Source organism: Hyperolius riggenbachi, chromosome 1 (genome assembly GCF_040937935.1).
Source record: "Hyperolius riggenbachi isolate aHypRig1 chromosome 1, aHypRig1.pri, whole genome shotgun sequence".
NCBI lineage: Eukaryota > Metazoa > Chordata > Amphibia > Anura > Hyperoliidae > Hyperolius > Hyperolius riggenbachi.
The window spans coordinates 496,794,661-496,813,220 of NC_090646.1; the positions used below are offsets into that span (position 1 = coordinate 496,794,661).

The following is an 18,560-nucleotide window of genomic DNA, read 5'->3' on the forward strand; positions in this document are numbered from 1 at the left end:
AATCAACAAAATATATTTTAATATGGTGTAGGTCCACCTTTTGGGGCAATTACAGCCTCAATTCTCTGAGGTATTGATTCATACAAATTGTGAATTGTTTCCAAAGGAATTTTAGCCCATTCTTCAGTTAAAACACCCTCCAGTTCTTTTAGAGACGGTGGCAGTGGAAATCGACTTCTTACTTGAATCTCTTAAAACGACCATAAATGCTCAATAATGTTGAGGTCTGGGGATTGTGGTGGCCAGATGAGATGCTCAACTTCATTAGAATGTTCCTCATGCCATTCTTTAACAATTCTAGCTGTATGGATTGGGGCATTATCATCTTGAAAGATGGCATTCCCCTCCGGGAACAGTTCGTGAACCATAGGATGAACTTGGTTTCCCAAAATTCCTAAATAGTCTTGGCTGTTAATTCTTCCATGAAGGGAAATCATTGGCCTGGCAGATTTCAAAGAAATAGCACCCCAGATCATCACAGAACCCTTGCCATGTTTTACGGTTGGGAGAAGGCAGTCTGAATGAAATGCTTCTTTCGGCTGTCTCCAAACGTACGCAGCCGGAGGTTGGAAATAAGGTAAATGATGATTCGTCAGAGAAAATCTAATTTTTCCACTGCTCGAGGGACCAATTCTGGTGGTTTCTACACCACTCTAAACGCTTTGAAACATTTGTCTTTGAGAGTAGAGGTTTTCTAATTGCAGTTCTTCTGTGGAATCCAGATTTGTGCCGCTCCCGACGAACAGTTTTTGTGGAAACTGGTTTCTGAAGGTGTTCATTCAGCTCTGCAGTGATTTTAGGAGCCGTGGTCTTGCAATCTTTTCTAACCATTCGATTTAGAGTCCGACGGTTTCTCTCAGACAACTTCGACTTTCGGCCACAACTATGCTTTGCTAAGGATGTTTTTCCTTCTCTTTTAAAGGCAGTCATTACTTTTGAGACAGTACCTCTTGAAATGCCAAGCATTCGGGCAGTTTCTGTTACTACAGCGCCTGCTATATGAGCACCAACAATTTGGCCTCTTTGAAAGTCTGAGAGATCTGCCATTTTTATAAATTATAACCAACTTTTGTTTAAATATCTGTAAAAAAACAATTATTTTAATTAAACATATCAAATTACAAAAACAATAAACAAAAAAAATTACCGGTAACATATGTAAAGTTTTGATTGCTTAAAACCTGTTCAAAGATTATGATGCCAAAATGTTTCCATTATTTTGTCCAACTCCTGTATTGTCCAGTAGTGCGTAATGTGTTGGCGTTTTATAAATACAATTAATAATAATAATTGGTTGCAGTTTTTATCTGTGCAGAAAATGCACAGAAAAACTGATGAGTGGAGACAGGCCCTTATAGATATATATGTTCAATAGTAGGCATACACTGCAATTCAGTTTTTAATAACACTACAGTATTATGGGAAGTTTGTCAGCATGTTTTGTCTTAAAAAAAACACTGTGTAATATTACTTGTTTTCTTCTCAGGGACGATCTGAAGCCACCTCATAGTAAAATAAATGGACAGCCAAAGGGATTGTCAAGGCCTGAGTGTCGGCTTGGATCCACATCCAGCTCACAGAGCACCTCCACCACAGTGAGTCCTTCCAGGCATTCTAGTGTTAAGAAGGTCACAGGAGTTGGTGGCACCACGTATGAAATATCTGTGTGAGACTCTCCACTATGGGTGACTGCAGGTGATGAACCATTAAGATATAATGCATATTTTCTGGCCGTGCTGAGAGAGGAGAGAATCCTAAGCGGTCAACGGGAGCTTTAAAACCTGACTAATGAAGGACCTCGGATAGCAAAACAATGGTTGCTAATAAGAAGACTTTGAAAAAAAGAAAAGAAAATTAAGCCATTGTACGTGTGTCTGTCCAACGAAACATGGAAGAAATGTTGTTTTAAAACTTGTGATGTGAGAGCAGTGGGGCAACTTTTTTTATATTTTATTTTTTATTTCATATTCTTTTAGTTTCTGTAAGTTACAGGGCTTTCTAGTAATGGAGCACAGCAGAAGAATTCTTCTCAAGAAAAAAATTCCCAGGATATGTAGATCGGGGCAGAAAACGGCCCTTCGTTCTTGTCATTCTTCACATGCCGAGCACGGTGACAAAAAAATATATGTATTGTAGTGTGTGTGTTGGTATGTCTGTTTGATGGAGAAACCCCAATAGCAGGGAATACCATAAGAGATAGCAGTTTTATAGTGGAACGTGTGTCAAGTAGGAAGCAGCTGGACATTGTGCACCCCCATTTTGTTCCTCTAATATTTTTAACATGTGAGGTCATGGAGTACCTACACTAAAATATATTCAGCCTAGTGGGCCTTGGTGAGCTTGAATTTTGCACATCTCCGTACACTGCTAGTTGAATTTCGGCCAGCAGCTACCTCTATCTGGACTTATTGTCAGTCTCAAGGCAACCTGTAGAAAATGACACAACCAAGCAATGGGAATCGCCGAAAGTCACTGGAAACGCTTCAGTGCATGATATAGGAAGATCGCTGTAGTGGAACCACAGATGAAAACGCCCTATTTTATTCACCTCACTGCTTCTTTGAAGACCTGCATTTAGGGCTTTCCCTTACAATATACTAATCGTCTGTACCTAGTGAAGGCAGCCATTTTGGTGCAAGCTGGTGACATCATGGCATCATAACATATGTTCTCCTTGTATTAACTCATTGGACACAATTGTTTGATCCATAAAGATTAGCTCCAGTCAAATCATTCTTCCTTGTTTTGGATAAAGAGAATAGGGGGGATTAGAGGGTCTTCCAGGCATTTATTACTGTTTTTGTCCCCATTGAGGAGAATGGTCCACACTTCCTGTCACGATGATGAAAAATATATTTATTTTGTGTTCAGAAACAGCATTAAAACCAGAATCTATAGATTGTGGAGTAGGAAGAATGTTTGTCCTGATTTTGTTTTCCCTTTCTCCCATTCTCATTGACTCTGTGGGCTTTGCAGTTCAGCCCTTTGTGTCACCACAAGAACAGGAAGCTAGGGAAACATTAACACCCTGGAAGATATTCCAAACTTCCATACTCTGTCCAACAATAAAAATAAAATAAAAATGTTTTGGCAGAAGCAGAGCTTTAATATTGCCCTTTCAGTGTAGAGCCTGTACATTATTGGGATAAGAATTTAGCACAACATGTTGATTTACAGGGATTATATAGCTAATACATGGTTTACCTAGAAGATTATACCTTGTCATCCACTGTGTGCATTGGATTTCAGAGTATTATGTGAAGAGAGACAACACAAACAGTTTATATGGATACTGCTGCATATTTTATTCAGATTAAAAATGTTACATCCATTCTATATATAGATATAACGGCTCTTGGCAAAAAAAAAAAAAAAAGTTTATGTGGGTGGGCATTTTTGTTTTTCCAGCTTGTGGTCAGTAAATCAGTGTTGCTGTGTCATATGGGTGCTATCTGGCCTTAACTATCCCCTCTATATGGGTTACAGCCACACAATGCTGTGTAACTGCTGATTCGGTGTGTTGCTACACTGTCTGCCAGTATTATTGTTCAACCATGGACTGAGTAACAGCACTCGTGTATAAATCTCTCCAGTTACGCTATCTGCCAAGGTACTTTTACAAGGTTGAGAGAACCTTCCAGCAACACAGAAGCTGCTACAACTTGCGATGAGCAAATACATGAAAACTAAATGCCATTTGTTATCTATGAAACAAGCTATTCAAATAATTAACTTCTTTTGCACCATGGCAGTGAGAAAAAAAAATTCTAATTTCTTATATTTACTTCAGTAAATTTTAAAGGGAACGTATAGTGATTTTTAGCCAGTACATTTCTTGAGTGTTTAGATAATGTTTTATGTTTGTTTTCTTTTTAAGTAGTTGTGTTCATACATTATTATAAATAAATGTTTAGTCCAGAATGCTGCCATTATTGCAACTTTGCAAAGCATCCTGAGTTTTTAAATAGGAGAGCCCAGCACTCCATAGAGGCACTCTCCATAATAAATGAAGGAAATGGGTTGGACGTCTTGCTTTTCTGGCTCTTCCTTTATATTTGTATGTGTGCAATGTGATGTCATTTCCTCTATGAGCAGTCACAATTAAACACCACTTACACCAACTGAAGCCTGCGTTTGGCCAGTAGGAAATATGCATATTAAATTTCATATTTAAATTTAAATGAGTAAAACAAATTTCAAAAACGTATTTTTATACAGATTTTATTGAATAAATATGAAGAAACCTATATTTTAAAAGCATTATACATTCCCTTTAATGTGGCCCATGCAGTTTTTTCCCCTGCCATTAAAGATAATACAGATTATTGAAAAAAATGCATTTTACTTTTTAACTTTATCAGGATGAAACTGTTCTTTCATTACTAAACCAGCATATAGGGATAATGTCTGAAAACTGGAACGAGCAGAATTGTGTAGCCTATGAAAGCCAGTTAAAATGTGCAATATGATTTCCTATAAGTTAGGTAAAATGACAGCTGAAACTTGATTGGTAATAATGGGTAGCACGTGCATACGAGTAAAAGCTTTAGTTTAGACCCTGTGTTAAGTCTATTATGTAGAGTTTATAGAAGATATAACAGATGCTTGAAGGGTGTGGCCAGTTGTAAGAAACAGCATGCTACTATTAACTGCAGCATGCAAAGCTATTTGTGATTAGCATTTTATTTTTCCAAGAATTATATACTTATCACGAATAGCTATGGTATATATAGACAGGGATTAAAAGTGCAAATTGTAATACGAAAGCTGACCAACCTTGTCTAATGTGATACAGCTACCCAGTCCCTGCACTACCAGGGAAATGCCAAATATTTAGGCTACTTTCTCAGTGGGTCATTGCACATTCTGAATAAGCAGGATAGAGGAGGAAATTTGCATTGCATGTGGTGCGATGCATACAGCACTTACAAAGTATGCTTCACTGCAACGTGCACGTTATGCAGTATCACACAGAATGCATCATATTCTGCCAACGGGTTCTGTCACACCACACAGATAACAAAATGAACATACCATTACAATACAATAGAATTGCATTAGCAATGTGATTATGTTCCTTGCAATGTTGTGAACGTAGTCTCTCTTTTACATAAAGTTTTGTACTTCAGGGTGGTCCTGTTGTAACTATTTTCCTGTCCAGTACTACCTCAGCTGCATTGTCTGGTGCCACAAATAGAACTCTGCTGAGCCCCAGTGAATCAGTGCAGTCAGATAAAAATACGGCTATTATGTGACTAGTATCCTCCTCTCTTCCCCAACCACATCTGCTCTGCCTGCAGAGGCTAGACAATTGCATCAGAAGGGGACATAGCCAGTGTGGCAGGTGTGGGCAGAGATTTGTCATGGGCAAGAGGTGTATGGCTGGACTGCTAAGCCAGCTAGTCCAGCCAAACCCTTTGGAGCTCACTGAGGATTAGCAGAGGCTCGCTGGTGAGAGCAGGCTGCTTTCTGAGGTAATACATTTACTTCCAGATAGAGGTAATGACCCATTGCAGGGTTACGTTAAATGGAATTTTGATACCATTAACCTGCTGGGTGTTACATTTTTTTATCCTTATCATGTAGCTAGCCTAGCGCTAGCTGCATGATTCTCCCCTTCCTCCTCTCTCCCTGCTCTCTCCCTCCCACCCTTCTGATCGCCGCCGGCGATCACGCCCATAAGGAAATCCCGTTCTGAATGGGATTTCCTTTAGGGCTTCCCCCATCGCCATGGCGACGAACTGAGTGACGTCATCGACGTCGTGACGTCACTGGGACTCCCGATCCACCCCATAGCGCAGCCTGGCGGCGATTGGCCAGGCTGCGCACAGGGTCTGCGGGGGGGGGGGCCCTCTTTCGCGTCGGGTGGCAGAGTATCGGCGGCAAGCGGGGCAAACACGCAGCTAGCAAAGTGCTAGCTGCGTGTTTGAAAAAAAAAATTATCAAAATCGGCCCAGCGGTGCCCTCTAGCGTCTCTGGACGAGCTCAGCTCGTCCAGAATGCTAGGGAGGTTAAGGTATAACAATTTGAAGAAGAGCAATCTGGCCAGCTAGGAACCACTGTTTTTTAACACAAAGGTAGTTATGTAGGTTTGTATGCAGAAGTGAGTATAGATCAGAGGCAGCCTACAGGACACCTATTTTGAGAGGGATATGAACACTGTGATACTCAACATGTTACTTTTGAAGCTGTTGTGTTCCGCCATTTATTACTTTCTGGGTCACTGATCCAGAGCAAATATGCAAGTCTAGCAATCAGTCTCAAGTCTGACTGCACTGGCTGCATGCATGTTCCATGTGTGTAACGCAGAAACTACAAAAAAAAACAAAAGATCACTATGAGAGCCAGGCAGCTAGCATTTTTAAAAGAAAAAATGGCAGCTTGCATATCCCTCTTATTTAAAGTTCCCTTTAAGTGAAGGGTAGCCAACCACCTTAGCGGTATGGACGAGCTCAGCTCGTCCATCACCGCCGGTGGCTGCCGCTCAGGCCCTGCTGGGCCGATTTGCTCGCTGTAAAAAGCAGCACACGCAGCCGGCACTTTGCCAGCCGCGTGTGCTGCCCGATCGCCGCCGCAGCGCGGCGATTCGCCGCGTGCAGCGGCGAAAGAGGGTCCCCCCAGCCGCCCGAGCCCTGCGCAGCCGGAACAAACAGTTCCGGCCAGCGCTGAGGGCTGGATCGGAGGCGGCTGACGTCAGGACGTCGGCTGACGTCCATGACGTCACTCCGCTCGTCGCCATGGCGACGGGCAAAATGAAACAAGGAAGGCCGCTCATTGCGGCCTTCCTTGTTACTGCGGATCGCCGGAGGCGATCAGAAATATGGGTTAGGAGCGCCCTCTAGTGGGCTTTCATGCAGCCAACTTTCAGTTGGCTGCATGAAATCGTTTTTTTTTTATTAAAAAAAAACCCTCCCGCAGCTGCCCTGGCGATCTTAATAGAACGCCAGGGTGGTTAATGTTTCTCCATCCAGCTTTCATTCTTTGTTTTTCTACTTCTTTTAAGAAACTAGAAACTTTTGGGGTTTTTTTTTTGTCATTCAGACAGTATTTAGACTTCTGTATGCTCTTAGCTTCTCCTAATAGTAAAACAAATAGAGATGATCTTGAAGTAGCTATTGTATGTTATTGGGTTTTTACAGTATATATATTAGCCAGAAATTATTTAGCGATTGATCTTGATACAGGATGGAAATACAGTTGTGGTTACCTCACTTTTCTACTGGAGGTCACCAAACTTTTTATGTAATTTAGTACATAGATCTCTGAAGTGTGGCTTTTGGAGTAGGGCATGTATAGAAGATTTCCAGTTCAATAAAAACTGAGTCTGAGGTTTTGAAATAACACTCAATTGTGTGCTTGTCATCCCCTGGTTGCAAGTCACTTGCAATGATGATCATTAAGATGCAAATTTGTGGCGTTGATGCAAATTGTATTGTAGTTTGGAAGTGGGCCAGTCCAAATCTGCAGTAACTGCATTTATCTGGCCCAATTCCAAGCTGCATACAAATTGCAACAAAATTTGCACCAACTTGGAAAATTCACTTATCATTGTTTATTATCTCTAGTCACTTTGCAGCAAACCTCTTAGGGCTTGAAATTAGTTTCTGCTCCTTTCCAGTATTAGGTGTTGGCTCCATGTTAATCAATGAAAAAGTCCGCAACATCCAAAAATGGGCAGAAAGTAGCTGCAGGTCCTAGAAATGAGTCCCACTAAGACTTGAAGACTAAAGGCTAGGGATGAGCAATGGGGTTCAAATAATTACACCTTGCATGTAAAAGTCATGTAAATTATATGCAGCTTGCAAATGGCTCAAACAAAAGGAGTTCCTGTAAATTTTTATTGGTCCATGTTCAAGCTCCGAATAACATTTACATAAAATTTGAATGCAAGAAGAAATTTGCATCTCATTGATCACATCACTACTGGAGAAGTTTAATACAAGGCAGGTATAATTTCACTCACCGTATCATAATCTAGTCTTCCTCTTTTTCTTAATATGAACGGGGTTTTTTTTGTTTTTTTTAAATACATCATGTTAACGTATACCTTAAAAATTCTCTAGAAATAAGTGATGTCACTAGGCAGTACCTACCGTAGTTCTTTGTAAGAGGAAACGGTTAACATAATCCCGGGCTACAACATGGCTGCCTCCATTATGTAAGCAATTGTTTTTGCTTGTTTTAAAATGCTCCTTGTTTAGGCAATGTATAATTTATTATTATTATTATTATTATTAAACCCTTTTAGATATTGCTTGGAGCATGCATAATTCTCACGCTCTCACTCTCTCAACACTCCTATGTAATATGATAATAGTAGTAGAGTATTGTATTAGCCATCAGTACAAGCAGGAAGTTTTGAATTGGGATGATACCTTTTATTGGCTTACTTAAAATAGTAGGCTTTTGTTTGTAGAAGGTTCATGAGCCAAAAGCTTACTCTTTTATTTATTTTTTATTTTTTTTATTTTAAGTTGGCTACTAAATGTATTCTATACAGCACTACGGAAGATGTTGCTGGTATATAAATAATAAATGCTATCATTCTGATTCAATCTTCCTGCTTGTACTATTGACAGTGTTACCTTCCTTCCTTATGTGTATATGGTCCATGTGAGGTCTCCGTATGGATCTGTACTGTAGCATTACTACCTCCAGCTGCTGCTACCAACATTTTCCACATTCAGTTTTTTTGTTAAGTTTCCTGAAACTCACACTTCACCTCCATATCTCTTGCTTAGATACATACGAGTTATGGTGCCCATTTGTCTATAAGTATTGGATATTTTTGCTGCTAAATTCACTTTTAGCTGATTGTATCAGTTTCCTTCAAGTAAGTCGTGTAGATGGTTGCAGTTTTAAGGTTTTTTTTTTCCTTTTTTTACAGTGGGTCAATAAATAGTTTCGCTGACAATGTCAGTTTAATGGGCTTGTTTGGATTTAGCAGTAACGTGTTATTTTTCCTAAAAATCAACTCGATTTCGGAAAGGTGCATACATACGTCCATTAAAGTGCACAACTCCATGGCCAGAGTAGTAGAAGCAGATTGCTGGTTAACTGTTGTATATTTTTGTCCTGTATGCCTTCTTTTAATTATTTAAGGCAAATAATGCTAAGTGGACAGTGAAATGGCCATAAAGTGGTATACAGTATTTCACAGCCATCTGTTATGGCTCTGCTCTTATTAGTAGTCAGAAAGGTTGGTTGCTATGGGTGAGGGATCGCCTAGACAGGCAGCTGTCTTTCAGATGAAAGATGATGAAATGTGTGCTTATCACTATCAAGCTCATTGGACAGATCAAACTCCTCAAACTGCATATTGTCAGATATTCGTTTGAAAAAAATATACAACAACTTTGCAAGTAGTTTAACAAGCATTATTTTTGGATGTGTAAATGCAAAGTGTTGAATAGCTCCACTAATCCAAAAGGTTTAGAGCAACTTGACTTCATGTTCTGTGCAGCTTATGACTCAGATTTAAAGATAACAATTTGGGTAGTATCGGGGGATCTGTATTGCAAAGGGTACACCAACTGTCTGTTAATTACAGAAAAAAAAGTGAGGTATTTTAGAAAGTCATAGGTGACTGTAACCGAAAATTGCTGATGCTGGGCACCTATCCTGCAACTTCCTACATCTAGTGTTTGGTAGGTGGCATGTATGGAACTCTCTAAGGCTAAAGACAGCCATACATCTAGCGATAATGGGCACATTTAACCAAGAGACAAATCTTTCTCTAATCAAATCTGAGAGAGATCTGTTGGCTGCAGGCCTATTCCCGATCAATTTCATGCTGAAATTGATCAGGAAGCAGCCTTGTAATGCCACATCCGGCCGCTTCGCCGACCCAACGTTATCCCTCTAATGTTAAATGTCACCCCCCATGCCCAGTGCAAGTAATATGTTGCCTGTCCACGGCCTCCGCTTGTCCTCCGCTGGCTCCAGGATTCCTCCGTTCTCCATACACGCACGCCACATGGTTGCCTGGTAACGTAGCTGCGTGTGTGATGTCTGACATCACACCTGCGCCCTTACTAGGCAACCATGTGGGGCGCGCGTGTATGGAGAACGGAGTGCGCCCTGAGCCAGCCGAGGACTAGCGGAGGCTGCGGGCAGGTAATGTATCACTTGCACTGGGCACTGGGGGGATAGTAACATTAGGGGGATAGCGCGGGGGGGTTCGTTGTTCGTCCTGATAACGCACACAGTTACCGCCGCACACTGGATCAAGTACCAAGGGTGTGTAGTATCACCCAATCAAATCGGCCCTACATCTTGCAGCATGTGCAGTCCCAAATTGGTCACGTTGTCCAGGCATGCACTTGGCGGCACCAGTTTTTATTGGATTCGATTATAAAAATTGGCCGCCAAGTCGCCTGATGTATGGCTACCTTTAGCGTGAATACAGGTGGTAATTATGGAGTAATGTTTATTCACGCGCAAACTCTGCCTCAGAGAATTCCATAGTTGCAGTTGGGGCTTCCCTCTGCACACTAGACCTGAGCAGTCAGGCTTCCCTCTGCACACTACACCGGAGCAATCAGGCTTCCCTCTGCACACTAGATGTAAGCGGTCAGGCTTCCCTCTGCACACTAGATGTAGGCAGTCAGGCTCCCCTCTGCACACTAGATGTAGGCAGTCAGGCTTCCCTCTGCACACTAGATGTAAGCGGTCAGGCTTCCCTCTGCACACTAGATGTAGGCGATCAGTCTCCCCTCTGCACACTAGATGTAGGCGGTCAGGCTTCCCTCTGCACACTAGATGTAAGCGGTCAGGCTTCCCTCTGCACACTAGATGTAGGCGGTTAGGCTTCCCTCTGCACACTAGATGTAGGCGGTCAGGCTTCCCTCTGAACACTAGATGTAGGCGGTCAGGCTTCCCTCTGCACACTAGACGTAAGCGGTCAGGCTTCCCTCTGCACACTAGACGTAAGCGGTCAGGCTTCCCTCTGCACACTAGATGTAAGCGGTCAGGCTTCCCTCTGCACACTAGATGTAAGCGGTCAGGCTTCCCTCTGCACACTAGATGTAAGCGGTCAGGCTTCCCTCTGCACACTAGATGTAAGCGGTCAGGCTTCCCTCTGCACACTAGATGTAGGCGATCAGTCTCCCCTCTGCACACTAGATGTAGGCGGTCAGGCTTCCCTCTGCACACTAGATGTAGGCGGTCAGGCTTCCCTCTGCACACTAGATGTGAACAGTCAGGCTTCCCTCTGCACACTAGATGTGAGCGGTCAGGCTTACTTCTGCACACTAGATGTGAGCGGTCAGGCTTACTTCTGCACACTAGATGTGAGCGGTCAGGCTTCCCTCTGCACACTAGATGTAAGCGGTCAGGCTTCCCTCTGTACACTAGATGTAAGCGGTCAGGCTTCCCTCTGCACACTAGATGTAAGCGGTCAGGCTTCCCTCTGCACACTAGATGTAAGCGGTCAGGCTTCCCTCTGCACACTAGATGTAAGCGGTCAGGCTTCCCTCTGCACACTAGATGTAAGCGGTCAGGCTTCCCTCTGCACACTAGATGTAAGCGGTCAGGCTTCCCTCTGCACACTAGATGTAAGCGGTCAGGCTTCCCTCTGCACACTAGATGTAAGCGGTCAGGCTTCCCTCTGCACACTAGATGTAAGCGGTCAGGCTTCCCTCTGCACACTAGATGTAGGCAATCAGTCTCCCCTCTGCACACTAGATGTAAGCGGTCAGGCTTCCCTTGCACACTAGATGTAGGCGGTCCCTCTGCACACTAGATGTAGGCGATCAGTCTCCCCTCTGCACACTAGATGTAAGCGGTCAGGCTTCCCTCTGCACACTAGATGTAGGCGGTCAGGCTTCCCTCTGCACACTAGATGTAAGCGGTCAGGCTTCCCTCTGCACACTAGATGTAAGCGGTCAGGCTTCCCTCTGCACACTAGATGTAAGCGGTCAGGCTTCCCTCTGCACACTAGATGTAAGCGGTCAGGCTTCCCTCTGCACACTAGATGTAAGCGGTCAGGCTTCCCTCTGCACACTAGATGTAAGCGGTCAGGCTTCCCTCTGCACACTAGATGTAAGCGGTCAGGCTTCCCTCTGCACACTAGATGTAAGCGGTCAGGCTTCCCTCTGCACACTAGATGTAAGCGGTCAGGCTTCCCTCTGCACACTAGACATGAACAGTTGCAGAACAGTTATGCTGGGAATACACGTTTCGTTTTTGCCTTCGTTTAAACCTTCGTTTCGATTGTGCCTTTTGTCCTTTTCGATCCCGAAATAATCGACCGTACGGTTAATATCACCACCCACGGTTTCGGTTTTTTTTTCGATTCTGATGGTTTCGTTTTTCCACTGATCGAAGGCTGCAAAGAAACGAAACGTAGTACAGGGACGGACGGCATAAACGAATATATAATCGATCTGAACAGCCATCAAGCCTACCAATGGCTCGATTAGATGGATAAAGAGAGATAATATCAAACATGTTCGATCACTAGTCGTTCGTTTTTGGGGTCTATTAATCGAAACTATAATGAGATTATGACTATTTTCACATACGTTTTCAACACTCGATTCGTTTACCGAACGAATCGAAGGCTAAAACGAAGGCTAAAACGAAACGTGTATTCCCAGCATTACCTGGCTTTGGTAATGTTGCACACATGAAAGCTGAAGCTATGGTACCCATCACCAGTGGGCAGCCTATCATGGGATATTTTGATGTTGGGGAAAACTTTGAATTTAAATGACACAATGACTGATATGTTTGTAGCAGTGTTTTAGCAAACGTATAATTATATTTTATTTACTTGCATTGGCACAATGAAGAGATTATGTCCTTTTTTGTAAAGAAGATTGAGCTTTTAGTAAACAGAGATTTTCCAAAACACATTAGTGGCTGTACATTCATTCTTTGCCTCTAGGTAAACCTGTCATGCAAGACGTTTCTTTGCTGGCTTTGTTCTTTATTTTGGAAGCTGTTAATTGCCTGGCTGTCATCCTTCTCCCCTGGCTTCAGCGCTGAGTCATGATGCCAATGGAGCAGCATGACAGCCAGGCAGGTAAAGCATTTGAAAGCAGCCAGAAATGCCAGTGCCTTTGTATCTATCATGACCTCCTCATTTGAAATACCGTAAGCAAGCCTGTCTGTGTTATTTGCAGTCAGATGACCAGATGTCCAGAAATGTGCAATGTATTCCTTCATTGTTGCCGAGACTGTATTGGCGGTGCAGTGGATGTATATAGATGATCTCACAGTTCTGTAACAATGGAAAGAAGTAAACATTATATGCCACTTTGACCTATATCTTGATGTCGGTTGCAGTCATGATGCGCTTTATGTAAAGTGGTCACATGGATTCTTGGCCATTTCTGTTCTGTTCCCCCTCCATGTCTTTTACTAGCTACCGATTACTTATGTCTGTCGATGTCTATCAAACATCTGCAAATGTCTTGCAATGTTTACCAGGTACCCCCAATATGTGTACATTTATATTAAGTAACTTATAACTGTATCTGTTTAATAAATTACCCTCTTACTTTGTCTATATATTTTACTCTTTGCTAATTTGTGTAAACTGATATTAATACTTATATATATAAACATTTTTGGAAGCGAATATCCATCTCACCATCACAATACTCTTTAATCCTTTTTCTTGTTCAGTTGTAAGTTTGGTGCAAGCACTTAAGAAGAAAGTTTGTTTTTAGATTCCCAAACTCTCAACTGCTATATATTGCTGGTTTCCTGTCTCTGTAAAAAAAATTACTGTTTTCATATTTACGTCGCCTTTGCTTTTCCATCTTTTTTTCAATCTAGTATAAGGATGGCACTGAAAAGTGTGTTTGGGTGTCAGCAAGCTGATCCTTTGCCACCGACTTGAGCAGAATCCCAAGAAAAATAGAACTACGCTTATAAACACATAAATATAAATCTAATTACCTGCCAACTGACTTGTAATCTATTATGCCAGCTCTGCCTAGATAAGCGTCATTTCCATTTCCTAATTCAACTTTGCGGCTGTTTATGTCAGCTTCCTGTTTATTGTAAAATCTTTCCTTGCCGATATGGGAATCTACTAAAGAGAGGTGTCATTGCCTGTGGGATGCATGTTGCATACATCAGCTGATCTTGCCCTCCACTAGACACAGGGCCGGATTTAGGCCAAGGCCACCTAGGCCATGGCCTAGGGCACCACAGGAGGAAGGGCACCAAAGCAGCAGGCTAAACTGGTGCAGCATTTGCAAGCCTGCAAATGCTACACTGCAAGGAGATCAGGCAAAGGAAAGGAAAAGGAAGCTTCTGCACTGACGAGCGGGGAAATGAGTGACAAATATGGCTGCTGAGGTGTGAAGGTGAGCTGACTACCTATACTGAAAGGGGGGGGGGAGGAGGGATTAAGGGAGTAATCTAGCTACCTATACTGGAGGGAAGGGGGAAGGGGTCATCTGGCTACCCAAACTGACGGGGGCGGCTGGTGACAGTGGCGTAGGGCAGTAAAGAGTACAAATCCGGTCCTGACTAGAGAGCACTGTTGGAACACAGGAGATTGGCTTTGTATTGGGATGAATGAGAATGCTGTGTCATGTCTTTCAACAGTGCCCTCTGTTGGGGGTCAAAATCATTTAGGCTTGGTTCACTTTGAGCCCGCATCCGCTCCTGCGCTGCGTTCTGTTCCGTGCAGCGGAGCAGAAGAATCATGCAGGTCGGGAACGTCCGCTCTGACGAGTGGAACACGGAGCGGAACTGAGCAGAATGTAGCAATGTGAACTTTCCCATCGGGAAAGCATTGCTTCCGCTGCTGCGTTCCGCTCATCGGAGCTGAACGTAAGCTATTTTAGGCTCAATGTGAACCGAGCCTTACTGTACTGAAAGAACATAATTGCTTTTGTGCTATTTACAGCTTCCTACTGTTTTTTTAGTTGTTGTGTTTTTGTTTTATTTTTTTTAGCTCCCACAGCTTCAGTCACAAGTGCATATAAATGCTTTTATTAAAGGTTACTTTAACTTTGAAAACGTGATAATATCACTTCAGCCTGCAGTAACCAGTTATGTTTTTATTTGGTTCAAATGCACTACAAGTTCTAGAGGAGAACCAGCTGTATATGTATACTAGAATGATGGACAACCATGTTTTTTTACCCCCATAAAAAGTGTGTGTGCGCTTAAGTGTGTGGATTGCGATGGAGTACACCTTGGTGCTTTTTTGTATGCTTTTGTAGAACCTGCTCTCAGTTTGACTTAACCTATTTGTGAAATGGCAAACTATTCTTGATACCAAAACATTTACAAAAGAAAATGTAACAGTAGTAATTCTGGATTGGTAAATAATGAATTTGTCTCTTCAGTTTGCAGTAATAACTAGTGAGGAATAAAAAGGTCCTTCTACATGCAAAGTTCCACTGCCCCGGGAGATTGACCAGCTAATGGCTGATTATTGACTCCATTCCCTCCAAGACCAATGAAGGTTTGCATAGAAGGATAATTATTTGCTCATTACTAATAACATGGTTGGGGCTAATTTCCCCTCATCTTAGTGATGTCACTTCCTTCCCATGAAACAAATCAGTGGCTTCCATTGCTGTAGGCGTTATGTAGAGGGCTAACCTCACACCTATTTTGACTGATAGCGGAATAAATGTCTGCTTGCTTGATAAGCAGGAAATTCCCTGTTAAATTGCATTAATCTTGCGTACTTGAATATACAAATTTATTTATATATTAGCTAAACTTTGTATTCTATTGAGTCACTTTTTTTTTCTGTTCACCATTCAGCTTTTTCCTATTTATGAAGCTTTGTTTAGGAATTTTTAAGTTTGTTTTTCATTTCCATAACTTACCTGCAAATTATTAAGCATCCTTCACGTTGACCATTTCATCCATGTTGCCAGATAAATGACTCTGCCATGCACAATGAACTGCCACTATGAGCGGATTAAACTTCCCACTAAAGGGGAGAACATGTTGCCCAATTTTTTGGGTCCTGAAAAAGAAACGCAGTCTTGTTGCATAACATGAACCTGTGCAGCAGTTCCTGAAATTGCCGTGCCCTGTGACAAGGGGTTCTTCTGAGTTGTGCGTATGTGTAAATAAAAAAAAAATGCATGAGCTAATTTAACTGTTAAAGCAAAATATTTATTTTTTTCTTGTATTAAAGAGAAGGCTTGTTTTTAAGTACCTGTAATTAACCAGATCATGTAACTATTTCTGCTGTTTTCTTTTCTGTATTATCTTTATTTTTTAATTTACAGAGTTCTCTGTATTTTTTAGTTACTCCCAAGATATTTTCTTTTTTTTGTTCTTTCATTAAACGTGTTTTTTTAAAAAAAACAAAACCTAATTGTGTATGGTTCATCCAATAGTTTTATTTGTTGGGGTAATCTTGTGTATGTACAGAAGGAAGGATTTGCAGTACAATTCTAGTAGAGCAGATGTGCACATGAAATATATAGAATCTGGGTAAGGATGGTCAGTTAATGCAAATAATTCTGAGTTGATGAAGGATTATGTAGATTTTATATGCAAATTCATGTAGCTTGAAAATGAACCAATCGAATTACAACTTAGGTGTATTTAAATGGTCCATTTTCAGGCTGCAGGCAGAATTTGCACAATTTTGAATTATTTGCATGTTATTGCCCATCCCTAAATGTGGGGAGTGTCTGCACCTGTGCAGTGTGTGCTCAGTAAGCTGCATGCATTCATGCTGACTGCCCCTGACTGTTCACATACACATAAATAGTGGGGCACTCCAGATAGTGTGCAACTCTACATAATCACAATGTTGTATGTATATATAGGTGGTTCTTGTTTGCCATAAGTTTACACGGATGTGAACCAGATCCAGCTCTTTTTAACGCAGGGAAAATCTTTAATGCAGGAAGGAAAAAAAACATAATCCTCATACATCTGTTTTCACTGGTGTTTGGTGGTCATATTCAGTATATCAAATTCAGAACACCTGAATACTGCCCTACACCACAGTGCGGACCCATTCACGCTTGAAAGCACAAAACGCTGGCACTTACCGCCGGCATTTTGCATAAGTAATTTTTCAGAGGAAAAATCACTGAACACTGCTGCGATTTTTCCGCGATCGCGTTTAGCGTTTCTATAGCACTGAACTGCGATCGCCGGGAAATCACCTTAAAATGGTGTAGGTGATGCGTTTGTGTTTCGCGATTTGCATCAATTAGCGCAAATCGCCCAAGTAAGAATGGGCCCATAGGGTTTTTTTTACACTAGCACTTTTAAAAATCGCAACAAAGCGCTCTAGTGTGAATGGGCCCTTCAGCTCCATTTCAGTACTGAACAAGCGGACAGGGTTGTACAGTTCACTTACGTGTGCTTCATGTTGTGTTCAGTTCTGAAATTGAGCTGAACTGTGGTGTACAGCAGTATTTTAGTTGTTCTGATATGCTGAATTAGAACATTAAAACTAGTTTTCATCACTCCATGCTGCTAATTTTTAAAACATATTTTCTTTAGAGCCGAAGTAGGCTTGCACTTCTGGCTAATGGAAGTGCAAGCATACTTGCACATACTAGTCATAGTCATACTAGTCAAGCATTGATGAAGGCCAAAACAGCCTGAAACGGATTATAGAGATCTGTAATAGTGATGCTAAAGGCATATGTACGTGGGTCATCTGGAAAATAAAAGCCATTTTCAATTAATCATTTAAGGAAACATTTCACGTGTTATAATTTTAGACTCACTGCATCTTTTGATTATACCTCCACATAATCTGCTTTATTGCTGTAGTAGCATCACACTCTTTACCCATGAGTCAGGGGAATGAAAGATGGGTTTTTTTTCATGATAAATCTGTTGAACCGTTAGTACCAATTTGACAAGCGATGCAGGGAGAGAAGAGGTTTACCTGATAGATGCAAGTTAAATTACATAGAATGAATACCTTGCATGGCAGATTAAAGCAAATGTTACTTTCTTGACAACTCTCTTAAATCAGTGGTTGTGGGTGTATGCCTTGCATTTTGGGGCGATAAAGGATGATTTGCATAATCACTGCCTGGAAGAGCTGCCTCATATAAGTGAAATTTTGCTCAATTGAAGCAGAATATTTGCAAATACCTTTTGTTCTAAGAAGGCAAAATTTAACTAGATTGGAGATCAGATAAAAAAAAAATGAAAGTAGTACACTTATTAAAAACTTTGGGCATTCCAATCAATTTTTTTTATTGATTTTACTTTGATCTGGAAAAGTTGGTCTAAAATAAATGAAGGGAGTGGCGGGAGCAATTGACAGGCACATACTGTATCTTGGTACTGCATCAATCTATCGGTGACCGGGAATGGTCAATGAGATGCAAATTTATTGCAAGTTAGAGCACAGTTATAGGTAATTTTTATGTGGTTTGAAAATGGACCAATCAAATGCAGCAGCTGCTGCTCCATATGCAAAACTCCATTCACACAAAGGAGAAAACTACGGATCAGTTAAAGTGCGTACACACGCAGTACCAGCGGCAACGACGGGTTCGTCAGACAATCTGGCGCAGGACTCTCGCGCCAGCTGGCATAATGATGCTAATTGAGTAAGCAGGAAGCAGGCACGATGACTTCGGGCCGAA

At 41.7% G+C, this 18,560-nt stretch overlaps 1 protein-coding gene across 1 annotated transcript in view; it reads left to right on the plus strand.

Annotated features, from left to right (window-relative positions):
* Window positions 1-4,025, plus strand: part of ZDHHC8 (zinc finger DHHC-type palmitoyltransferase 8) — a 46,338-nt gene extending 42,313 nt beyond the window's left edge. Inside the window, exon 10 of the mRNA XM_068243404.1 lies at window positions 1,487-4,025. Within this exon, the coding sequence (XP_068099505.1) occupies window positions 1,487-1,670 (184 nt within the window). The 3' untranslated portion in view covers window positions 1,671-4,025. The remainder of the gene's footprint in view (window positions 1-1,486) is intronic.
* The last annotated feature ends 14,535 nt before the right edge of the window (window positions 4,026-18,560 follow it).